Source organism: Euleptes europaea, chromosome 18, assembly GCF_029931775.1.
Source record: "Euleptes europaea isolate rEulEur1 chromosome 18, rEulEur1.hap1, whole genome shotgun sequence".
Lineage (NCBI taxonomy): Eukaryota > Metazoa > Chordata > Lepidosauria > Squamata > Sphaerodactylidae > Euleptes > Euleptes europaea.
In genome coordinates, this window is record NC_079329.1 from 19,392,052 (window position 1) to 19,418,256 (window position 26,205).

Here is a 26,205-nt window from a genome sequence, read left to right on the forward strand (position 1 = left end):
TCATCAAAATAAATGTGTTGCTGTTCAAAAGATACAAACAACTTTGGGCTAGCAGAACAAGTGGAATAGATCTTTGGATAGTGATCAAGATAAAGGAAAGTTTTTTTTTTTTTTACCTCCAGCATCCCAGTAGATGTTTATAAGATTTTTATATCAATGCATAGCAATAGTCTCCCCTCAATGTTGAATGGATTTTAATTTATTCATTCTTTAGGCTTGTTAGGTAAGTATTATCTTGGGAAGTTAAAGTCATGCCCACGCCAGGGGAAGATGTGCATTGATTCCTAAATTTTCCAAAATAAGCATCTCTTGGAGAAACCTAACTTTACATTGCACATCAAATAATGCAAAGCTCAAAGAAACAGCCTCTATGACACATTCATATCTGACGAGGCTATATGTTCCTTTGTGCCAAATTATTTATGTCCCCAGAGATGTGTTTCCTAAGCATTAATCCACTTAGGAATGCATGAGTAATGCTAAGATTATTAGAAAGATTTTACATTGGGAGCATGTCTCACTTGGTATTCCCAGTCTTATGTTGCAAAGTCCTTTGAGTGTATTTGTGTTTTTGGAGTATTCCATGCAAACTTTCCCACTACTCAAGTTGTGCCTTTATAGAACAAATTTTAACAACAACAAAAACTTTAAGCTCAGGCTAAAAGTATGTAATGGGCCCAAATATAGTCAGCAAGCTTCTATGGATGAGGTAGGAGTCAGTCTTGGATCCTAATAAGACATGCTAACCCCTACATCTCACTGGTCCTGATAGCTCTGGGAGTTTCTTACTCCCCCCCCCCCTCACCTCTCCTCCAAGGAGTTCTGGCCATAAGCATTATCCCCCATCCCCATGTTATACTCACAACAACCCTGTGAGATTGGTTAAAATGAGATAGAGTGACTGGAGCAAGGTCATCCAGGGAGTTTCATGGCAGGGTGGGATATGAACTGAAATTTCCCAATGGTACTATATAGATACTATAACTGTGATGTGACACTGGCCTTGTCTTGTAAGTGGTCATATGTCAATCAACATCTCAAGAGAGTTTCCTTCCCTGAACATCCATCTCCTAGCTTGAAAATCTACTTTCAGACCTGTTTTAGTCCATCTGAAGGGTTTGGCTTAGGTTAATCTTTGGGCACCAAAAAAGTGCAAATTAAACACATTTCCCACCCAACTTTTGAATTCTCCTTTGTGATAATAACCATTCCACTAAACATACCCTCTTAATGTTAGAAGAAGAAAAACAACAGGTTGGGGCCAGCTTTTTCACTCAGTCTTGCCTGATCTCCATTCTTAGCATGGTTTCTACTTCATCTGGCTTTTTCCCCATTCAGGATTCCCAGTCTAGCTTCATGTGTTCATACTCTGTTCCAGATGACTTTCCCTGTGGCTGATAATGTGTGACCCAGCAAGCTTCTAAGGTAAAGTAGGGAGTTGAATAGAGTAAGGAATACAGTGGGAACCAGTGTGGCGTAGTGGTTAAGAGTGACTGACTCTAATCTAGAGAACCAGGTTTGGTATCCTACTCCTCCACAAGAAGCCTGCTGGGTGACCTTGGGCTAGTCACAGTTCTCTCAGGGCTTTCTCAGCCCTACCTACCTTACAAGGTGCCTGTTGAGGGGAGGGAGGAGGCGATTGTATGCTGCTTTGAGACTACTTACTGTAGAGAAAAGCAGGGTATAAAAACCAACTCTTCTTCTAAAACTATGGGAAGAGGAAATAGAAGTAATCTGGTGATCACTTTCTTCAAAAAGAAGGTAATTGGAATATTAAGGAAGAACATTGCACTAGGCCAAACACCTAGTCTTTAGTAGGGTCAAAGTCGTCTATTAAACAGTTTCTTCAGGGAAACTTTTACCTCTCTGTTTCTCAAGCTATATACAATGGGGTTAAGCATAGGGATTAAAATTGTGTAGAACAAAGAAAGCAATTTGTTGATATCCATTGTCTTTTTCGACCTGGGACTCAGATAGACGATCGTTGCTGAACCATAGAAGAAAGATACCATAATGAGGTGTGAAGAGCAAGTAGCAAACACTTTCTTTTGACTTTCTATTGAAGACATCTTCAGAATGGCTGAGATGATCTTCACATATGAAGCAATGATAAGGAAAAAAGGGATGATTAGGATAACTGTGGTAGCTGCAAACATGTAAAGTTCATTCAAAAAAATATCAGCACAGACCAACTCTAGCACTGGAGGGAGATCACAGAAGAAGTTGTTAATTTCATGAGAGCCACAAAAAGGCAAGGTAAACAGTAGGTATACCTGCACCACATGTACAGGTATGTTGACAGTCAATGACCCAGTAACAAGTCTTAAGCAGAGTTCCTTGCTCATGATGAGTTTATAATGCAAGGGGTTACATATGGCCACATAGCGGTCGTAGGCCATTGCGGCCAAAAAAAAGCACTCTGTGCTTGCCAGTACAAACAGGAAATACATTTGGATAGCACAGCCAACGAAGGAGATGTTCTTGTTTTCTGACAGAAAATTAACCAGCATCTTTGGGATGGTTACTGAGGTGTAGCAGATCTCCAGAAATGACAGGTTCCTCAAAAAGAAATACATTGGGCTATCTAGAGCAGCATCAGTCACTGTAACGTAAATGATAAGTCCATTTCCTAATACGATGCCTGTGTAAATGAAAAGGAACACCACAAAGAGCAGCATCTGTAGAATGGGGAATTCAGAGTATCCAAGGAGAATGAAGCCAGGCAATGCAGTGCGATTCTCTTTTATCATCATTGGTTGTATCTGCTTTAGAATAATGACAAGGAACACACATGAATCCCTCCAAACAGAATTGTAATACATTTCCCACCATCAGGAATTTGGTGATTTGTTAAACAGTTAAGTATTTAAATTCTGTTGTTATCCTTTATGTAGTCCTACATCTATGTATGACACACATGTAGTCTTGGTTGTCTCCTGCCAGTTTTTCCACTGGTTAGAGAGGAAGAGAAGGCCACTTTGGAGACTGTTTTCCACATGATTTAACATTAAGAAGAATACTTTCTGCAGTATAAGTAGCATCTGCTCCAGAAACTGGGTAACTTCTCCTAATATCCATTTCTCAGGTCTGTGGTTCAAACTTGAATGATTATACTAGTAAATAAATAAATCATACAAGTCACAGCCCTCCTCTTTAGTAATTATGGTCTTCATAGGTCATAAAAACTAATATTAAAATTAATTATGAGAGGTAGCGAAGAGTAGATGGGTTTCTCACAGTTCTTGTCCCACCCTTGGATTCTATAAAAATTTCCTGTATGCTCAGATGGGGGGAATTTGACTGGTAAATACTCCTTTGACCTCACAGGATCATCTTTCAGTTCTAGACAGATCTACCAGGGGCTTCTCGTCAGTCTCTCCCCTCCTCTGCTTTTAAAAAGAGCAGCTCACACACTCACACTCCTGTCTCCCTTTCTTTACTCATAAGTAGCTACTATGGTTTAACTTCCCTTGCTTTAAAGTACTGTTCCTGTTTCCTTTATCATAAACAAGATGAGCTTGAAGGCTGCAGTCTTAAGTGCACTTTCCTGGGAGTAAGCCCCATTGACTAGCATGGAAGTTCTGAGTGGACCTACTTGTGATTGGTCTCTCTGTGTATGGTGTGTACATGAACGAGATGCACACTAGAGTCTTGAGTATTCAGATGTTGTTATGCCCAAACATCTCATTGCTTCAGACATTTGTAAAATAACTGCCTTGCTACAGCTAAAATTAGTGCTCAGGAAATACCATAGAAACAGAGGGAAGAAGTTAAGTGTGACCAACTTAACTTCCATTGCTTTCTTTGGGAATTAGTCATGATAAAGTTTTACCAGGGCTGGGGCCAATAATCATAGGTAAACAATGACCTTCTTATTTATCACATTTTAATACTTCAGTAAAACTGTAACCACCATACTAGTATATTTCAGAAGTGCTCCCAATTATAAATGCATGTATAGATCTGGATCTTAAAGTTCTGTTCTTCAAACAGTGGTGATTGCTGCCTTCTTCTGATGGAAGAGGAGTATTCCATCAGTGGAAGGTTCCATCAGTACCAGTACAGAACCTTTAGATAAAACCTATGTAAAGCAGTAAATTGATCAATCCATTACAAACTATGACTGCAAACTGAGAAATTATGTTAACCAGTAGACATTCTAGCCAATCAATCCATGAGATGCTAAGTATAATTCATGAGACTGACAAATTTAAAGAAATATATATTTGCCCATGAGTCATTACAAATCCTTTAAACAGTTACAAAAGAAATATTATATCTACAGTCAAAAATTCTGTGAAGTATATCCTTCAATTATTTACCGAGGAGCTTAATGTAGCATACCCAGGGTTCCCAGAGCTTTCCCATCTAAAAACTGACCAGTTCCAGTTCCGCTGAACTTCAGTAATACTGCTATATCACATACCCTACTCTGGGACCATATCTTGGTTTGCAAGGTTGACCAAAGTAACAGATTTTAATGGACCATGCCTGTGTGGATTCTAAAGTTTGTAGCTGTACATCAGTGAGGGTCTAATGTTACCCATCTTGCCCCCCATTTGTATGGAAGAAAGGTAAGCATATAAATATTTTAATTTTTTAAAAGTATTTGGGCATTGGAGCTTTCAATAACTGTCTGGTTTGCTAAAATTCCTACCCATATTTCTGGTGTCTGTTAACATTGCAGATGTAACCCATGGGGAAAAAATCTGGTCAACCAGATTTCCCCCGCCCATGTGCTGTATTTGCAATGGAAAAATGAAGCGCATGGAAAAAATCTGGTTGGCCTTCATCATTCCTGTCTTCAGGAATTTGTCAGCAAAGCATTTGCAATCCACCAGCTATTCTTGAAGCACTATTTGAGAACTGGTATATTTCAGAAAATGAACAATTCAGAAAAGAACCTTTTTTACCTCTAGTATTCCTTGGGTCTCCAATTATATGTTCATAGAAACTGGGCAGCTGTGGATCTTTTCTTGGTTCTTGTTTCTCCTATGTTCTTGCTAAATATATAGAAAGGTCTGTATACAATTTGGAATAAGTTAGTGTGATTAAATACTTCTTGGGATAAATCCCACTGATTGTTGGTGTTGGTGTTCAGGCGTAGAAATAAATAGTGCTGTATGGTCCACTGGGAAAACATCCTGATCAAAGAGAGTTTTTTCTCTCTGATACGATTGAATCTGAGAAAACAAAGACGTTGTAGCAAATCAAGCACCTTTTATGGCAGTTGGTTAATTGATACCCACAGGGATATTTTGCTAGGACAAATAAAGTGTGAGTAAATTCACAAGTGACAAATAACTCAGCTGTGATTTAATTTGGAAAAAAATCACAGCATGGTTGTGCTCTAGGACTATGAAATGACTTGGGCCTTATGGTACCTTCATTCACTTGAGGATGAATATGAATTAACATTTGGTGTCCCCACACAAGCTCCTGAATATCTGCAAGTGCATGAGGAAGCAATGAGTTTAATGATAGCATAGGGAGCATACAATTCCTGCTCACAATTCCTGCTCACAAAACTTTCCAAAATGCACACCTTTCAATTCCGATGGCATCCTACCATGCTTGGACCCCATTCTTTCTGAAGAGATTATAGCAAAGCAGGCTGGAGAAAGTGTGCAGCAAGGGGAAATGGGGGACACCTGGAAGGGACACAATCAGAGAACGATGTGTGAATGCTCTAAAAACTGTTCTCCTCTTGGTGCCGAAGTGGACAACCACATCTCTGTGGATTCTTCCTGGGCTCATATTGCATCACATTTAACATAGCTTCACTGGTTTCCTGTTTACTTCAGTTCAAGGTGTGGGGACTTCACTTAAATGTCCCCAATGATTGTGGACCTACATGTCTTCAAGATCTACTCTCCCTATATGAACCCATTATTAGCTATGCTACATTCAGAGTTTTTTGCTTGTGGTGTAGATGAAAGGAGCATACACCATTATACACATGGAAGACTATGTGCATGGAGGTGAAGTGAGTATGAGAGTGTTCTCTCTGCCCCACCTACGTATGGCTGCTTGCTCACAAGTCCACACGTGTGGGAAGCAGACACTTGTTACTGTCCCATGATCTAGAACACTGCTTTTCAAATGTTTCCAATCATGGGAAGAAAAGGAAGAAGAAGAGTTGGTTTTTATATGCCAACTTTCTCTACCTTTTTAGGAGAATCAAACCAGCTTACAATCTCCTTCCCTTCCTCTCCCTACAACAGACACCTTGTGAGGTAGGTGGGGCTGAGAGAGTTCAGAGCAAACTGTGACTAGCCCAAGGTCACCCAGCTGGCTTCATGTGTAGGAGTGGGGAAACCAACCCTGTTCACCAGATTAGAATCCACCACTCATGTGGAGATTGGAGAATCAAACCCAGTTCTCCAGATTAGAGTCCACCACTCCTAACCACTACTCCATGCTGGAGTCTATGCATGTAGACTTTGGGCTCATGAGCTGGTGATTACACATAGGTAGGGAACAGGGTCAGCATGCTCATACCTACTCTCCCTCTACACAGGTTGATTGCAACATCTGTGATGTCATGTGTACAAGGTTTCTGTGCTTCTCTGTGTACACTTTTGTGTTTACGGGTCCAGTGTTAATTGTCTTTTAGAGTGTACACACAAGTCAGCAATATAAGGAAAATAAACAAACTGTGAGTGTTATGTGCCATCAAATCACTTCTGACTTTCAGCAACACTATGAATTAATGACCTCCAGAATGTCCTATCATGAGCAGCCTTGCTCAGATCTTGCAAACTGAAGGTCACGGCTTTCCTTATTGAATCAATCCATCTCATATTGGGTCTTCCTCTTATCCTACTGCTTCCAACTTTCCCTCACATTATTATCTTTGCCAGTGCGTCTTGTCTTGTGACCAAAGTCTGATAGCCTCAGTTTAGTCATTTTAACTTCTAGGGAGAATTCAGTCATGATTTGATATAGAACCCACTTATATGTCTTTTTGGCAGTCCATGGTATCTATAAAACTCTCCTCCACCACCACATTTCTAATGAATCAATCTTCTTCCTGTCAGCTTTCTTCATTAAGGTCAGGGCTATTCATAATTGAATGATCTAATGTAGAGCAATTAAGTTGTTTACTTCCAAAAATCCTAAGAGAATTGTACTCAACAACTCAGGGTCTTTCTGGGATAGGTGTAGAAGATATCAGCTGAGTTTTTATCATGGAAGGAAGAAAAAATGAAGATCATTTATGTTGCCATGATGTAACAGTTACTGGGTGTTCCGAACAACTTAAATTAACAGAATAAATTAAATGTTGGTTCTATCCTCAGAACACATATCATTGTTTAAAATGTGGGGGTTTTCTAACTACAATTTACATAAATTGTGAAAGACAAATTCATTCAACTGCCTTGTGGAATGTGTGTCCCTTCAGGAAAGAGAGGTACTATTACTTCTTGACCTCTCACACACCCCTGGTTTTTCTTAGATGAACTTTCTTCAAGTACTATATTTTGGGATGAGAATTGTGTTCATGGATCTAACTCACACCGAGTACAGCTTTATAGCACTATAAAGCATGAATGAGGGGTAACCTGAAAGAGAGGAGGCTTGAGGCATGTGAAATGAAGTGCTGGAAAGGAAGACATAGACAGATATTGGAAGAAAAACAAATAATGAACAATTTGAAGAGACTGGAGACTGAAGAAGAAATGATTGTGTGATAAGACCGATTACAAGAAATGGTGGTCTAGTTGAAGATGTGCTTATGAAATCAAGGAGAAGCAAAAGTAAGTCTAGTTAAAGTCATCTAAAGCAAAGTTAAGAACAGCAACAACAAAAGGTAGAAATGTATGCTGATCTGAAAAGGTTTAAACAAAACAGAGAAGACTGGAGAGTTCTTAATAACCAGTAAATGGAAACAGATAGAAAAATGAGACAGAGAAAACAGCCATTTAATTAAGCACACATTTTATAAAACTTTTGCTTGTTGCTGTATGGAACTGAATGCCTTTTCAATATGTGGAGGAGCTGTGACCCCATAGTAGAATACCTGTTTTGCATGCAGAAGGTGCTAGGTTCATTCCCTAATATCTCCTGTTGAAAGGATCAGGCAGGAGGTGATATGAAAGACTTCTAACTGGGACCCTGGGCTGCTACTGCCAGCCTGTTGGCAACACTGACCTCGATGGACAAAGGGTCCAGCATGGTGTAGTGGTTAAGAGCAGTGGTTTGGGGCAGTAGACTCTAATCTGGAGAGCCGAGTTTGATTCCCAGCTTCTCCACATGAGCAGCAGACTCTAATCTGGTGAACCGGGTTGGTTTCCCCACTCCTACACATGAAACCAGCTGGGTGACCTTGGGCTAGTCACAGTTCTCTTAGAGCTCTCTCAGCCCCACCTACCTCACAGGGCTTCTTTTGTGGGGAAGGGGAAGGGAAGGTGATTGTAAACTGGTTTTATTCTACCTTAAGTGGTAGAGAAAGGCTGTTACTGCACTAGGTATTCCCAGCGATGTACGGTATTAAGAGTTTGAAAATGTTATAAAAAACATCGCTTTAAAAGGGTTTTTGGATACCACGGCTTGTAAATGGTTGGAAGTAGTTTTCACAGCTAAAGGGGCCAAACAAAGTGAGAACAGTATTTTTTATAATGTTTTCAAACTCTTAATACATCGGTGGGAATACACAGAAAGTGCAAACAGTATTTTTTATAACATTTTCAAACTCTTAATATATCGCTGGGAATACAAGTGTGGTAACCCCCAAAGTCAGCATATAAAAACCAACTCTTCTTCTTTAGTAAGACAGATTCATGTGTTAATATGTTCAGTATTCTTTGCATGCTGTAATACATTTGCAAGACTGAGGGAACTCTAAAGGACTTGTACATAGGCAGCTGAACAGAGCTACAGTCTCACATCCCAGTAAATTGCCCATCACATCATTGATCCCTGAATCCTGAATCTGAGTACTATAGTAATGGCAAAATACCTGCTTCGCAAACTCTCTGTGAAATCACTGTGTCTGGTTTTTTTATTTTATTTTTCCCTCAGATGAGATGTCCTGATGGTATGAAATATGAATAAGACTTCCATCACCCATTTCATTTTCCTCGAATTTTCCAGCTATTTGGAGGTGCATATCCTCACGTTTGTTCTACTTTCTGCGGTCTATGCAGTCACTGTAACTGGCAATTGTCTCATCATCATTATTACTTGGGCAGACATGGCCCTTCATACCCCCATGTACTTCTTTCTGAGAATCTTGTCATTTCTGGAGATCTGCTACATCTCTGTCACTCTCCCAAAGATGCTACACAACTTGCTGTCCAATGACAAGTCCATCTCTTTCGGTGGATGTGCTGCTCAAATGTATTTTATCTTGTTCCTGGGGACTGTTGAGTGTTTTCTTTTGGCCTCCATGTCTTACGACCGCTACATTGCGATATGCCTCCCCTTGCATTACACAGTGCTGATGTCCAAAGGAGTTTGTGTCTATTTGACATTGGCTTCATGGATGGGAGGCATTCTCATTCCACTGGTGAACACAACCTGGGCATTTAGTTTGCCCTATTGTGGCTCTAACAAAATCAACCATTTCTTCTGTGACTTCCCACCAGTTCTGAAGCTAGCCTGTGCGGACACATCTCTGAATGAGATGGTGATGCTAGTGAGCAGTTTAGTCATCACTCTGATACCTTTCATCGTCATACTGGCATCCTATACTTGCATCTTAGGCACCATATTAAGAATGCCTTCAGCTGAAAATAGGCATAAAGTGTTCTCCACATGTTCTTCACATCTCATCATGGTGACCCTTTTCTATGGCTCGGCCAGCTTTATGTACTTACATCCCAAATCCAGTTACTCTTTAGAGCGAGACAAATTCCTCTCTCTTTTTTACACAGTGATAACACCAATGCTAAACCCTATCATCTATAGCCTGAGGAACACTGAAGTGAAAAAGGGCCTGGTAAGAATGTTAAAAAGGGAAATATCGTTCTAGATTATTGTTTTAATACAGAGTTCCCATGTGTGAGACACCAGAATACTTGTAAATATATTATATGCAATCAGCCGAATGTACCTTCTAAAAGCCAAATCACCCTCTAAAATCAGCCAAATGTACCTTCCTAACTATTTTATCTGAATACTGTGTACGGTCAATAAGAACTTATTGGAAAGATTTCTTGATGACCATTCCTCATTTATGAAGTGTTCCAAGTGTGGATATGTGCAAGGCTGTTCATGTCACACAATAACACTTTGGGCATATATGCAGTCAATATCTTTACTAGGTACATGCCAAAGGATAACCATAACAATTAAGTAATCAGAAATCATTCCCATGGATTTAGTGGCTGATGCTGTGATCACAAGAATTTTCACTGGTTGGACTGTACCAAAATATAACTGATTGCACCAAAATATATCACATGTGGCTTGCATTCCTTCAGTACTGACTTTTAAAGGGTGAATTTGTTAGATCTGAAAGCTGCTATAGAGACCTAGCGTGGTGTAGTGGTTTAGGTGTCAGAGTAGGATCTGGGAAACCCAGGTTTGAATCCCCACTCTGCCATGGAAACTTGCCAGGTGACCTTGGGCCAGTCACATACTCTCAGCCTTGACCCTGGCTACTATTTGGTTGGAAGACCTCCAAGGAATAGCGGGGCGTGATGTGGAGGCAGCCAATGGCAAACCACTTCTCAATGCCTCTTGCCTTGAAAATCCTACAAGGTGATCATGAGTCAGCTGTGACTTGGCACAAAAAAATTAGTTTGATCATTAACAGCAGCATCTCAAGAAGAGTCACACCCTGTCTGAGTGCATTCAAGTCAATGAACTTAGGAGATGGTAATGGTTAAGGATTGCAGTGTAAGAATGGGAGGTATAAAGATGGGAGAGGCATGATTCAAATCGTGGTTCAACCTTGAACTCAAAATGACTGAGTTCTTAGATCTGGCCACGCCTCTGTGTACACTGTGTGAAGATCCACTGGCTGGATCCCAATTCAATTGAGATTTCATGGAGTTACTGGTTATATTAATCAGTGCTTTACAAATGGAAGATTGTAGGGTGCCCCATTTTAAAATGGTATGATTTTGCACTCAGTGGTGAGTTTTGGCGACTCGGTACAGAGTGCTTTTCAGCAATACATAAAGCAATAGTATGGAGGGGGTGAAGTTGGAAATGAAACACATAGCTTCCTCCACTCACTACACTGCTATTCCAGCATGGAGAGCCAGTGTGGTATAGTGGTTAAGAGTGATGGGGTCTAAGCTGGAGAAATGGGTATGATTCCCCACTGCTCCACATGAGTGACAGACTCTAATCAGGTGAATCAGGTTTATTTCCCCACTCCATCACAGTTCTCTCAGCCCCACCTACCTCACAAGGTGTTTGCTGTGAGGAGGGGAAGGGAAAGTGATTGTAAACCAGTTTGAGACTCCTTAAAGGTAGAGAAAAGTGAGGTATAGTGCTGTGCAAAAAAACAACAACCATTTTTGGGTTCAGGTATTTTTTGGGTTCAGGTTTATCAGCCCTGAAATTTTTCAAAAACAAATCTGGAAAACCCAGATTTTTCAAAAAAATTGGGTTAATAAACCCAAACCCCAAAAATACCTGAACCCCAAAATGGATTCAACATGGACTCATCTTAGATCTGTTCTGCTGGCCTTCTCCGGGGTAAAGAGAAGGCTCGCAGCACTGATCTGAAAGAAGTCAACCCTGCCCGGCTTGCTGGGAGTTCCAGGAAGCCGGGCGAGGTGCACTTGCATTAGATCCATGCTGCCAGCCTTCTCTAGGGTCCAGAGAAGGCTGGCAGCATGGATCTAAAAGAAGTCCATCCTGCCTGCTTTCCTGGGACTCCAATCAAGTCAGGCTGGGTGCACCTTGAAGTCCACCCCACCTGGGTTTCTGGGAGTCCTGGGAAGCTGGGCGGAGTGGCATTCACTTAGATCCATGCTGCCAGCCTTGGCAGCACAGATCTTAATGGAGTCCACCCTTTCCGGCTTCTCAGGAGTCCCAAGAAGCTGGGCGGGGTCAACTTCACATTAGGAAGAACTGTTTGACAGAGTGGTTCCTCAGTGGAACAGGCTTCCTTGGGCAGTTGTGGGCTCTCCTTCTTTTGAAATTTTTAAAAAGAGGCTAGATGGCCATCTGCCGGCAATGCTGATTCTGGGAAGTTAGGCAGATCATGAGTGGGAAGGCAGGAATGGTTGCATCAGTGTACGGCTCTCATGGCCCTTTCTTATACTTTGGGGTCAAGAAGCTGGCAGATCGTGAGCTGTGGCAATGGATGGCAAGCACCCCTTGTCAGCTCCTGGAGCCTCATGATCTTTTCCTACTTGTCTCCCTAGTATGTGTGGTGTCAAAGAAATCCCCCCCATCTATCCTTCTGTGGCAATGGCTGACGGGGGGGGGGGACAGGCAGCGGTGGTGGCCATGGGGCAGAAGTCTCTGGTGGTGAGCTGCTGGGTTTTGATTGTTTGTTTACATTGCTGCAATTAATTTAATAATATTTTAGTGTTTCAGTGCTAGAACACCAGTGGCGGACCTACATTTTTGGGGCCCTGAAGCTTGAACGGTTATGGGGGCCCCTTCGCAACCAGCAACAATAGGGCAACATCCAACAAGGTCCGAAGGGCCTTGCTGCCCTTGCAAGGACCTTGAGGCCCAAATAGTGGAGAATAGGGTGGTGGGGTGGAGTCCTTGAAAATGGGCCATACAGTGATGAAATAAAACTATAGAACTATGAAGCCATGCACCAATGAAGGATTTGAGGATCCAGCTGCCAAAATATAGGCTATGAATAGATTCTGGTGAGCTCAGAGAGCTCTTACAGCTGGGGATTCGAGCACTGCAAGCCACTGATAAAATTTTGAAATTTAACCAATTACAGGGACATTTTGAGGACATACGAAATGGATATTAGAGCATATTCTAAAGTCAATATTAAGTACTTCAACCCATTGGCTTATGATTTTGTCACTAAAAAACTCCATTGATTTTGTTGAGAAAATCACTCATTTTTAAAAAAGTTGCTTTAGGGGGCCCCCTCCGGGATTAGGGGCCCTGAAGCTTAAGCTTCATTAGTTTCACAGTAGATCCACCTCTGTAGAACACTATTAAATTAATTGGTATATTGTTAAAGCAGCAATGTAAACAAAAACAAAAACCCTGCTGCGGTTCACTGCCAGAGAGTTCCTGCCCCTTGGCCATGACCGCCACTGCCTCACCAGCCCAGCAGCCTTCACTTTTGTCTACTCTCCCCTGTCAGCACAGCAGAGGGATTTTTCCATTTGATCATCTCCGTTCCTGCTGCTGAAACTGACCAGAGAGGATGAATGGGGGGCGGGGAGATGGCTTCCGAGATCTTTAAACTACTCCCTAAAATGGCATCTCTGGGACAGCTTGTGTGAGGGTGGGGCAGGCAACAATGGGTGGGGGAAGAGAAAACCCAAAGTTGAGACGATTCATTACCTCGATTAGCTTTACTTTGGGATCAAGGTAAAATTTAAATTTGTGATAAAAGAGGTTTCTGAAATCCCATGGCTAGTGTGGGGCAGCCACAGGGTGACCCCTGAAGGATGGATAATTAATGCATGAGTAAAAAAAAAAAAAACATGGGACACTTCCGCTTGGATTGCACGGCTAATAACGAGCATAAATGGCTTATGAGACACAATTAAGGTGACAATTTCTAAACAATTTTCTTAAGGAAACTTTCACTTCTCTATTTCTCAGGCTATATATGATGGGGTTAAGCATAGGAATCAAAATGGTGTAGGACAAGGAAAGCAACTTGTTCACAATCAATGTCTCTTTCGACCTGGGACTGACATAGACAATAGTTGCTGAACCATAGAAGAGAGACACCACAATAAGGTGTGAAGAGCATGTGGCAAACGCTTTCTTCCGACCTTCGATTGAAGGCATCTTCAGAATGGCAGAGATGATTTTTACATAAGAAGCAATGATAAAGCAAAAGGGAAGCATTAAGATTAGCGCAGAGGCTGCAACCATGTAAACGTCACTTGCAAAGGTGTCTGCACAGGCCAACTCCAGTACGGGTGGGATATCACAGAAGAAGTTGTTAATTTCGTGAGAGCCACAATAGGGCAAGGAAAACAGGAGGTATATCTGCCCTGTATGGACAGGCATGTTGACAGTCAATGACCCTGTAACAAGTCCTAAACAGAGTTCCTTGCGCATAATGAGTTTATAATGCAAGGGGTGGCATATGGCCACATATCGGTCGTAGGCCATGGCAGCCAGAAGGAAACACTCTGTGCCTCCAAGGAAAAGCATGAAGTAGATCTGGGCAGCACAGCCAACAAATGAGATGGTCTTGTTTTGCGCCACAAAATTGACCAGCATTTTTGGGAGGGTGACTGAGGTGTAGAAGATCTCCAGAAAGGCCAGGCTCTTCAAAAAGAAATACATCGGGGCATGAAGGGTAGGATCAGTCACTATAATGTAAACAATAAGTCCATTTCCTATTATGATGCTCACGTAGATCAATAGGAACACCACAAAGAGCAACACCTGAAAAACTGGGAGGTCAGCATATCCAACAAAAATGAAGTCAGACAATGCAGTGTGATTCTCTTTTGTCCATTTTGGCTCCATCTGGTGTAGAATAATGACAGGAGACAGACATTGGTAATAGACACCTAGTACTAATTTCTACTATTCTTGGTTTATCAAAGCAATTATCAAACAGTTATCAAGGTAGTCCTAGGGTGAGTTATGCTCCTTTAAGCTCTTTGATTTCAAGGGACATAGAAGGATATAATTCTGATTTGAATTGCACGGTAGGGGCTAGATCCAGTCATCAGTTTTGCTCAATCTCACCCAACCCTTCTCTTTACTACAGCCTCTATCACAGGTGACTTTTGTCCATAGATGTCCCATGGTCCCCAGTGTAGACTTTTTGAGTTTTCACTCTCTTTTCACCTGCTAAAATGCCATTTGGATAAAACCTATGTTTCTATGCTCTCTTTTAGTGTCCATGGATTCCCACATTAACCTATATCAAATGATCTGTGCTGACAGTTATTTATTTACATGAGACAACCATTATAATAAAGACGTACAAAAACATACGTCATCAAAACAACTTTTATAGCATTATCCTGATGAGGACAAATTGCATAAGGAAGCAGCGTGACCCTCGTGCTGGAGTCAGTGTCACTTGTGCCGTGCAAACGGGCACTAAAGCCGGTGCAGGGCCACGTCTGCTGATGTGGAGGAGCTGCACAACAAGGCAGGGGTGCTGCTGGATCCTTGCCAGCAGCATATCTCTGATGCAGGGGCTCCCGCCAGCACCAAAGGGGTGTTCCTGAGGACAGGGCTTACTTTAGTCAGCTCCCTGAGCCCTTTTGCCCTGGGAATGCCCCCTTTTGCTGGTGTGAATTTGTGCCAGCAAAAATGATGGCACAGTCTTATGAAACTGTATGGAGCAGTTTCACTGGGCTTGGGGGAGATTTATTTTTAGCTTTCCGACCACACCTCTGCAAGACACTCAGGAGGTTGCGCGGCTGTGCTGTTCCCAGGCACCCTGCAACTACTCCCCCCGCCCCCAGGATTGCTCTGCCCATTACATTACCACAACACTGACTTTCAACAGTTAAGGAAATACATGAAGTTCAAATGTTCATGGCGCATGGAAAGTGAGACTTGGGAAAACCCCAATGTAACCCCATGGAAGACATGGATTTAATTTGATTGAGCCTCTGGCTCTCTATGTCTAAAAAAGCAATATACAGCTCTTTTTAGATTATTTCTATATACTGATGGAATTTTTTCTATATACTGGTGGAAGTGGTAAGAATTTTGCCTTTTAAACTATTGAACAGTACAATGCTTAGTACATTCTCTGAGACATAAACAGATTCAAGATGTCTAGGGTTGCTACCTAGAGGCAGGAAATGGCAAACCACCTCTGTTTGCAATTGCCTTGAATACTTTCTGAGGTTGCCATAAAACGGCTGCAACTTGATGATCCTTTCCACCACCTGGAAGAGGTTGAGAAAAAGACCACTTGCAGGTCTTCCTTGAACTGAAATGAGCTTCAGGGATGAGTTAAGGGAATGATCAATCCTTATTCCTTGATCTGAGCACTTTTATTATGAGGTTTAGAGGGTTGGTTAACAAGAGCCAGTAACCCTGCAACTTCAGTTCCTTCGCAATCATTTTTATATAAGCTATTGTGATTTATATCAGTCAATAAGGTCTAAGGAAAAGAGCTATAGTTTATAATATAAAAGTTTAAACAATCAACAGCTGTTCTGAAAACTTTTGAAACCCTTTGTTTTTCACAAAGTACTCTTGATCATGCTAAATCAGTGATCATGTTAATCTCAGTTGCCTTAGTAGTCATGTTCTAGGTGCTTCAGAATTTTCAGATCAAGTCTTCATGTGATGAACCTAATATAAAATAAGCCTTCCTAGTGGTTAGAGTATCAGGTGAGGACCTGAATTTGAATCCGTGCTCAGTTTGGAAGCTCACGGAATGCAAGCGGACCAGTGACACACTTTATCTCCTCCAAAACAAACTTACAAGGCTAGTCTCAGGATTAAAATAAAGGAAGGGAAAATAATGTATGTCATTCTGAGCTGTATAGGTAGATTTTTAAAATATAAATTAGTGACAAATATTCTTCTGATAAACAAATCAGGATTTGAAGTAAAGTAAATGACTTTATTGCCACATACCCTTCCCTGCTAGTATGCCTTTTGAACACTGTAGGTTTTAAAAGTGGTTACATCATGGAGGCCAGGTTCACCAAAGGCTATTAGCCAAAAGGACTGAATGGGTCCTCCATATTCAGAAAAAGGAAAACTTATAACTAGAAGTGTTGGGAGACAGCAGTGGAAAGCACTCCCGTGGTCCTAGCGGTTCTGCTTGTGGTCCTTCTAGGAGCGTTTGGTTGGCCACTGTGTGAAAAAAAAGATGCTGAATTAGATGGACCATGGGTCTGGTCCAGCAAAGTTGTCCAAAAGTAGTCTTATGTAACCACAACTAGACCACTTACTAATATAGGCAGTGGAAATAAAGGAAAGATGCTTAGGTGGAAAGAAAAGACAACCAAATGACACTCCATAAGAATATAAGAAGATCCCTGTTGGATCAGATCAATGATCTATCTGGTCTGATGTCCTGCTTTACATCATGGCCAAACAGCTCCCCTGGAGGGCCAACAAACAAGGCACAGAGATTGAGGCTTTCCTCTGATGTTGCTTTTTGATGATCAGAGGTTTATTGCCACTGAATTTAGAAGTGCCCTTTCAGGGGGAGAGCAAAGATTACCAGTGCATTCCTGACCTTTAAGGGCAAAAGCCCTTAGGAGGCCAGGAAGGCGCTGCACCGGAGTTGGGGACTTCCACACCGGGGTCTGGGCTACTTATGCAGCAGTAAGTGGGCCCAACGCCGGCGGGGAGGACTGGATGGCAGTCTCGTCTGTTGGGCTGCCTCCTGTCCCCGTTCACCCCGGGTATGCCGATGATGAGAAGAGCGAGGCTGCGCCAGCTTTTTGCTGGCACAGCCTCATTTTTCTCAATGGGACAAAAAAGGCCCCATTGACAAAAAAAGTTTCTAAAAGGCTTTTTTGGGGGTCTTTCAGCAGCCGTGGAGTGGCTTAGGAGGCAGTGCGGCTGCACCTTATACCCACCATCCCTGGCCACCACCACCACCTCAGGAATGGGCTGTACCTGTCCTATTCTGCAAAGAAACCAGATGAAGAAGAGGGATCCAGTATGCATTGGGAGTATGTTGCAGTTCAGCTGGTATCCAGGATCAGACTCTGTTTCCTGGTTCTAAAACCAGGTTAGTTATACTGGTTTTGGCTCATAGCATAAATGAGTTATTTTCAGAAAACAAAAGATTCCAACAGATGATAAAGGAGTATTTGAGAGTAATTAAGAGAAAACTATAGAATTGATTAAATGGGCAGTTTTATGATTGAATTATAATTCAGGATTACAAAAGCTGAATATATTAAGGTTAGTCATGTATTGGGCAGGAGTTTGGGGGACAATGGGACACTTTCAATCAGTGGTTCCAGACTGTCACAGGGCACTTACGTCCAAATTTGCCATTGCCTGGCTCTGCATAGTAACCCTGGTATTTCTTTGGGGTCTCCCATCCAAATACTAGCAAGGGCTGACCCTGTTTAGCTTCCGATATCTGATGAGATCAGGCTAGCCTAGGCCATCCAGTTCAGGATGCTACAAACATTGGAAACCAACAATTTAAAGAGTTTACCTTAGTTTTGCTGTCAAATGCTCTGCAGTCATGTTTTAGAGGAAATAAGAAAGGCTCTTTGGGGTTTGTGTACGAAGATGATGCTTGATTTTCCAATAGTATGTTCTCTTTTAAGCCACTCTTTGTTTAATTATAGATTACAGATTTCAAATAATTTTGGAAGGGATCTTTCTCTGCATACCATTGAATCTTAAAGCCTGTTGCTCTGGGCAAGCAGTTCACTAGGGAATGAACCCTTCATTATTTATGAAAATATCATCATGAATGTTTACATGTTGTTGTTGTTTGCAATTAGCAGAAAAAACATTAATTAGTGTGACTGATTATTGTGAAGGAAAGCAGAATATGCTCAAGGGAATAAAGTCAATGTCTAGGGATTTTGTTTCTGATGGTAGGAAGGAAGTGTTGCAATTAGTCGGTGTAGTGTAGTGGTAAAAGGTTAGAATGATGGACTGAACAGCTATACTCAAGCTATAAAGTCCAAGAAGTAGGGTTGCCAACCTCCGGGGGGTGGGGGCTAGAGTTATCCTGGAATTACAATTGATCTCCAGGCCACAGAGATCAAATCCCCTGGAGAAAATGGCCACCTTGGAAGGTAGCCTCTATAGCATCACCTCCATGCTGAGATCTCCCCCTCCCAAACTCCACCCTCCCCAGGCTCTGCATCCAAATCTCAGGCATTTCCCAACCTGAAGTTCACAACCCAGTTGAGGTGACACCATTAGGGGTGTGCATTTGGCTTTGTCAAACCAAAAAAAGAAAGCCCAAAATGCCCATTTGGCATTTTTTGGGCTTCCTCCCCAACCTAAAACATGACCCCTTTAAACAAAAGCCGAAAAAGCCAAATCCAGAAAAGCCGGGGGAAATCCAGCTTCTTTCGGCTTTTTGGAATTCACAATAGGCTTCAATGGAGGCAAAATGCCAATAAAATTGGACCCCTTGTCCCAATCTTTACTAAACTTGCAGATTCTTGTAGGGAGAGTGACCAGCAGCTATGCTGAAAATTTGGTGCCTCTGCCTTACAAATAGTCCCCCCAGATCCCTGCAAAGATTCCCCCAGAGGCTTCAATGGAGGCATTATCCCCATTCATTATCAGCTACGGTGAGAAATCTGTTTTCAAGATTCTCTGGTCTGACTAGGTTCATTGTAGTCTATGAAAAATCTTTGTGGGGCTCTGGGAGGCTTTTTTTTTTAAGGTAGAGGCACCAAATTTGCAGCATAAATGTTGGTGACTCAAGAGACAGGCTGGAACTGTGTAGATTATTGAGTCAAATTATTCACATGGAAGCAAGCTTCATTCTCAGTGGCTGGGCTTCTGTAGGCAGAGATATGGGGGACATGGGGGAAAAACCAATAATAATAGAAAGACCAACATGAATTATTCAAGAATGATCTTAAAAGGGCATAACTCTGCTAATATGTTGTTGTTATATTATTTCTGGCATATTTTGATTTATACTTAATTGGACAGACAACTGTTTTTCCCTGGTTACCTTTTATCATCAATGTAGTGCTATGTGGAGAAAAATTATGTTATGAAGATAGCCTGATTAGAGAGAAATATGCCACTATCTGGGTACTGGAAGCTGATTAATGAACTATGTATAGTATTATATTTGCCTGAATAACTGAATTATATGAATAATTAAAAGCTCATTCAGAGTTGGGTCTAAGTTCTTGTGAACTGTTGGACTTGAGCAAATCACTGAGACTCCCAAGTTCCATTTTCCTTTAGGGGGCACATGAACATAACAGTGTCCTTGATCTTGTGGTGTTAGAAAGTGCCACCAACTCACAGCTGTCTTATGGTTATCCCGTAGGGTTTTGAAGGCAAGGGATGCACAAAGGTAGCTTGCCCTTGTCTGCTTCTGTTTAGAAACCCTGGATTTCCTTGGTGGTCTCCCATGCAGGTACTAACCAAGGCCAGCCTTGCTTAGCTTCCAAGATCTGATAAGATCAAGCTAGCCTTGATCTTGTATCATGTGCTAAATGTGCAAGACATTTTCTTCTCCGTCAAAACCTCAGCCAGCTTCAAACATCTTTGATTGGGAAGTGAAGCTCTCAGTGAAAAGGGTGTTGCTGTCAGACAGCACTTCACATTTAGTATTGACCTGTTTAAGACAATTGTCTTGCATAGATCTGGGAAACATTATAGCTGCAAAGGTATGCGACTAAAAATTAACCATTTATTATATATTCAAAGAGAGAATTGATATTTGGATCAGGAACAAATTCAACATATATTGTGTATACAAAGAGGGAACAAACACTATTTAGCTAAGGAAAAGATTAAAACTTTATTATGTATACAAAGAGAATAGAAAAGAGCAAGAGTCCAGTAGCACCTTGAAGACTAACAAAATTTCTGGCAGGGTATGAGCTTTTGTGAGCCACAAAGCTCATACCCTGGCAGAAATTTTGTTAGTCTTTAAGGTGCTACTGGACTCTTGTTTTTTTCCTACTGCTATTGACAGACTAACACAGCTACCCATCGCGATCTGTATACAAAGAGAGAAGTACTAGTTATCCTAGAAAGGTACAATAATATGGACTGTGTTTCTTGCTATATATAACAAGAAACAAATAGTGTACACAATTTCATAACATGCTCAGACCCATTATTCTGAATAGTGTAATTGATTCTGAAACCTTGCCAAATAAGAGTTTGGCAGTTTATACTCTGTTTATGGCCCTTTCCACATTGAGACACTTTACTATTGGTTTCCTTATTGTTGTGGCAGCTGCTATTGAAACACAACAGGAGTTGGGCTTCCTCATAGTGGCTTTCCCTGTATTTCCTTCTGCAGTCCCTGTGGTATACCCCCTCATTACAAGGGGAGGCTTTTTGAGATAACCCCTTCCCCTCAAAAGTCTCTCTTCTGGCATGGAGGATGGGGGGAATAACCACTGTGGGAACTGGAGCAGGGGAAATGGCACCAGTGTGAGAGGGATTGAGAAAATCTCAACTTTCTTGCCCATAGGCAAGCAGTCCCAGTTTTCCTGGGACCTTTCCCAAAACATATCAGTAAAACAGGCCTGGGAAAGGGCAAGGAAAACATGGAGGAAACCCAAGAGGTGCATGGACATACCATGACACTATAAGGAAGCATTAAAAACCCACTTCCCAATAGCATTCATGCTGGGGCAAACAAGTGGTGTGAAAGTGACCTGTATACAAAATTGTATTCATTTTATTTTTACCAGGTGCATCTATGTCCATAGTCAAATGCAACAACTTTAAGTGGGTGAAATGCGACAAATTTGGAGTTGGATTTTTAAAATGGAAAACTATCATTTACAGAGAAATAAAATAAATAAGTAGAACTAGGCTCTTACTGTGCATTCCTGAAGGGGGGCAAGACATGACCCCTCAGTGTTGTAAGTGCCCAGTTATCCTGGGATAATGGGCACTTATGCCGCTGTGGAGGGCATCCCCACCGGCCCCGGGATGCCAAGCTCAAGAACCAGTGGGGCCTTCTGCTGGCATTCTCCTGGCACAAATCCCCACGCCAGCATCCCGGAAGGCATTCCCGGGGTGTTCCAGGGGGGCAGAACTGCCTTTAAGCAGCTTCCAAACTCCCTTTGCCCTGGGAACGCCTTTCTGGGATGCCTTTTTAGGTGGTGCAGGCCCACTTTCCCCTATGGGGGAAAAAACCTTTTTCTTGTTTTTATTTTGGGGGGAAAGCCCCACCCACCCCGCGACAGCCAGAAAGCCTGTAAGGAGGCTTCTCAGCTGCACCATCCCAGCCGTCGCAGTTTGCCACTGCCACCCCCTCAGAAACAGGCTGCAATACTCTAAAGCCCAATTGATTTTGTTTTGATGGTTAAGAAACAAGATTTCTGAAATGCCACATGGATTGTGAGCTTTCTGAAACCCTTTTCCATTGCTTTCTTCACTTCCTTGTTTCTTAGGCTATATATGAGGGGATTAACCATCGGAGTCAAGACCGTGTAGAAGAGGGAGAAGACTTTCTTCACACCTCTCAGATTCCTGGAACGGGGAAGCATGTAGACCAGCATTAGTGTTCCATAAAAAAGGGCAACCACAGTGAGGTGAGATGAGCAGGTGGAGAAGGCCTTTTGCCTCCCGGTGGTGGATGGGATTCTGAGGATTGTCACAATGATCAACGTGTAAGACGTCAGCCTGAGTAGAAAGGGAGGCAGGGTGAACGCGCAGGCAAATATGAATGCCATCATTTCGACAACGTAAGTGTCACTGCAGGAGATTTCCTTTATGACTGGCGATAAATCACAGAGGTAATGATCAATTTCATTGGGCCCACAGAAGGATAATGACATCACTGAGAGGGTTGTGCTTGTACTCACTAAAATCCCACTGATCCAAGAAATGGCCGCTAAATGCAGGCACAACTTGCCATTCATGAGAGTGGTGTAGTGCAACGGTTTGCATACAGCTAAGTACCTGTCGTAAGACATCACAGACAGGAGGTAGCATTCAGAGCCACCCAAGCAAGCAAACAGGTAAAACTGGATGAAACAGGCTTTGATGGATATACCCCTTTCCCCAGTCAGAAGACTCGCCAGCATTCTAGGCAAGATGGTTGAGGTGTAGCAGGATTCCAAGAAGGACAAGTTTCCCAGGAAGAAATACATGGGGGTTTGAAGGTGTTGATCCGCCAGAACTAGCCAAACAATTAGGAGGTTCCCAACCATGGTCACCAAGTAGATCACCAAGAAGAGCAGGAAAAGAAGCAACTCCAGTTTGGGAAGATCCCCAAATCCCAAGAGGATGAATTCAGAAACAGTTGTTTGGTTTTGCCATTCTTTGTTTGCCATGGGCTGCATCTCAAAAAGAAAAGGAAAAAAAGACATACTTGATAAATTATTTGGGAGTATGTTTTGTCTGTCTCAAATTCACCCTTCAAATTCACCCCTGAGCCATCATGCAGATGGTACAACTCTTGGATGGCTCAGAACAAAAACCTTGACTTTACTTGGTTGGCCCCAATGACTCCCTTCTGCTAAGCTGTATCCTTTCTAGAATGAGGGGGCACATTGTTGAGAGTGTAGGACTTCTTATTGCTGGTGAAGGATTCAAGCCGTGAAAAATCCTTCACATGTGAAAACAAAAAAACTAGCACGCGACAGGTGCATCATGATAATAGAATATGCAGTTATACATACAGATTGCCTTTCTTAGGTTTACTTTTTTACTAAATGTATGTCCAAGGAATCTTGTGCATGTGTTCAATACAAATATCAACAAAGGTCCAGTATCCCAATGCCGTTCTATAATTTTGTGCAGCCACATTTGGAATACTATGTACAACTGTGGTCACCTCATATCAAAAAAGATAGCTGGATTAGTGCAGAAAAATGCAACCAATTCAACCAATGTCTTGAAGCACTTCTCTAAAAGAAAGGCTAAAGCTTCTGTGGCTTTTTTATTTTAGAAAAAGACAAAAGAGTGATATTATGGAGGGGAGAGGCTATGGCTTTGTGGTGGAGCCTCTGCTTTGTCTGTAGAAGGCCCGAGGTTCAGTCTGCAGCATCTCCAGAAAGGAAGGATCATGGAGTAGGAGATGTGGAAAACCTCTATCTGAGAGCTTCTGTTAGTAAAAAATAGATGATACTGATCTTGATAGACCAATGGTTTGACTCATTATAAGGCAGCTTCATGAGTACTTATGTATGCAAGTTCTATGTTTTATGTATCATTAGGAGAAAATGCATACAAAGTTGTGTTCTCTCATAACCTTAGAATTTGAGGAGGGGTCACCTCATAATTGTTTGTCAATGGATTAGGACAGACAGAAGAATGTACTTTACAGAATTAATCATTAAATTGTGGCTTTTGCTGCCACAAGGATGGTGGCCATGGGCTTAGGTAGGATTAAGAAGGAATCTGAATCATACATGGATAATAGGCCAATGAATAGCCATCATTACTAAATTTAACCTTCAGACTCAGGGACAGTTTACCTCTGAATATCAACAACTTAATACCAGTTGTTGAGGAAAAAAAACAGGGGGAAGACTAGCCTTCAATCCTGCTTGTGTTTTTCCCAGATGTATTGGGTTGGGTTAGATGGGTCCTTCATTGAAATCAATTGCCCAGCACTACTAACACTCATTGATCAGCCTGAAAAAGCATCAGGGCTACGTTTTAAAAAATTGCCTCCACATGTACGTAAGCACCGTTAAGTCACACCTGACTTATAGCAACCCCAGCAAGAAGCTTTCAAGGCAAATGAGAAACAGAGATGGTTTGCCATTGCCTTCCTCTGCAGAGTCTCTCTTGGTGGTCCCCCATCTGAGTACCAACCATGATTAGCTTCTGAGATCTGATGAGATCAGGCTATACAATGTTGTCATTACCTCCATAAGAAAACAATAATCTTTCTATGTGGTAGACCAGCAAGCAAATTATAAAGTGTTAACCCCTGATTTACCTTATGGCTGAAATAGTTTTCTGATGCTCTAGTAGGACCTGTTCCATAGCCTAAAGACACATCCTTGTTGTTCTCCATAGACACATATGTTGCATACTTAGTCCTGCTGAAAAGTCTGTATTTCTTGTCATTTCTACTCCAGTATACATATTCATTGTTTTTCAAATAGTGTTTGCTAGATACCTTACAACTCTCTCTTTTCTCCTTCTAAGTAGCTTTCCCTTTAATAGTCTCAAGCCTTATTTACATTCACAATAAGGTGATTATTTTTGTTCTTTGTAGGAAAGTAGAGCATTTCCCTTGATGTTTCCAGTAATAGACCTTGAAATCTACTGGGAAGGCCAAACAAGGAAAGCCTGTGAGTCATAGTAGACACATTTTGCATGTGGACGGTCCCACTTTCAAATCTCAAGTTAAAGCTAGCAGGCATTGAGAAAGACCTTTCTTTGCCAAAAATCCCAGAGAGCTGTTGCCAAACAGAGGAGACAACACTGAACTACATACTACATAAACCAGGGGTGTCAAACATGTGATCCAGGAACTGGATCTGGCCCCTTGAGAGCTCTTATGCAGCCAGCCAAAGCACATAATCATGTTAATAAAAACAAATGATTCTTGGACTGTCGCCAACCATGCAGTTCTAAAGACTCCAGACAACTGGAGTCTGGACATGCTGATGGACATCTAGATGGATTCTGAAGCCATGCATGGGAATTCCTAGGATTGTCAGCTCCACGCTGGGAAATACCTGGAGATGTTGGGGGTGGAGGGTTTGAGGAGGGAAGGTTCAATGGGGTATAAAGCCATAGAATCCACCTTCCAAAGCTGCCATTTTGTCCAGGTGAACTGATCTCTGTTTCCTGGATATCAGTTGTAGTAGTGAGAGAAGCCCAGCAACCATCTGGAGGTTGGCAACCCTAGGAATTACACTACTGAGGAAACAGGAGGCTGTATCCAACCAGCTTTTCTGTTGCTCGTGAGGGAGGAGGGGGTTTTCAATGACCACACACAGAAGCACACACGCACAAAGACTATGCTAAAGATGATGGAACACATATGAGCAAAACCGATGTCGGGGGTGGTGGTGGAGTACAGTGGAGAATTGTGTGAGGTTAAGTGAAAAAGCTGACTGGATGAAATTCAGGATTTCTACAGCAGCAACCAATTCCAGCCAATTGCACTGGCTGCCAAATCATCTGGGCACAATTCAGGCTGCTAATTTGGTCCTATAAAGTCATCCAGACATGGGATCTCAGGTAGCAATTGTCCCCTTACAAGTGTCTGTGTTAAACTACAAGATTCACAGGGTGAAATACTAGCCTTTACGTTATTCTTTCACCACAAATCCACATTCCCTAGAAGAACCTATTCAAAGAGAAGCAGAGGGATTTTTGCATTTTCGTTATTAAATTTAATGGATTATAACAGGTAAGGGAAAAGGAGGAGTGTGTAAAAAAGTGTATCATTTTATATGCTTACTTACTTAATTTATATTCTACTTTTTATTTAAAAACAACCAACCAAGGCAATTTACAAGCATTAACAGAGTTACA

General features: G+C 41.9%; 4 protein-coding genes across 4 annotated transcripts; 1 reads left to right on the top strand and 3 right to left on the bottom strand.

Annotated features, from left to right (window-relative positions):
* Positions 1-1,698: 1,698 nt before the first annotated feature.
* LOC130489987 (olfactory receptor 10A7-like) lies at positions 1,699-2,750 on the bottom strand (the record flags this gene model as incomplete). The annotated part of the gene is made up of 2 exons (XM_056863776.1): positions 1,840-2,750; positions 1,699-1,708 (listed from the first exon to the last, which is right to left on the bottom strand). Coding segments are annotated over exons 1-2 (921 nt in total), but the record flags the coding sequence as incomplete, so codon positions are not given.
* Positions 2,751-9,049: 6,299 nt separating this feature from the next.
* Positions 9,050-9,976, top strand: LOC130490757 (olfactory receptor 10A5-like). Its single transcript, XM_056864563.1, has one exon. The coding sequence runs from the start codon at positions 9,050-9,052 to the stop codon at positions 9,974-9,976; it is 927 nt and encodes a 308-aa protein (XP_056720541.1).
* A 3,668-nt stretch (positions 9,977-13,644) lies between these two features.
* LOC130490758 (olfactory receptor 10A2-like) lies at positions 13,645-14,601 on the bottom strand. The gene has a single exon (XM_056864564.1). The coding sequence runs from the start codon at positions 14,599-14,601 to the stop codon at positions 13,645-13,647; it is 957 nt and encodes a 318-aa protein (XP_056720542.1).
* A 7,433-nt stretch (positions 14,602-22,034) lies between these two features.
* On the bottom strand, positions 22,035-23,036 carry LOC130490759 (olfactory receptor 10A7-like). The gene has a single exon (XM_056864565.1). The coding sequence runs from the start codon at positions 23,034-23,036 to the stop codon at positions 22,035-22,037; it is 1,002 nt and encodes a 333-aa protein (XP_056720543.1).
* Positions 23,037-26,205: the final 3,169 nt, after the last annotated feature.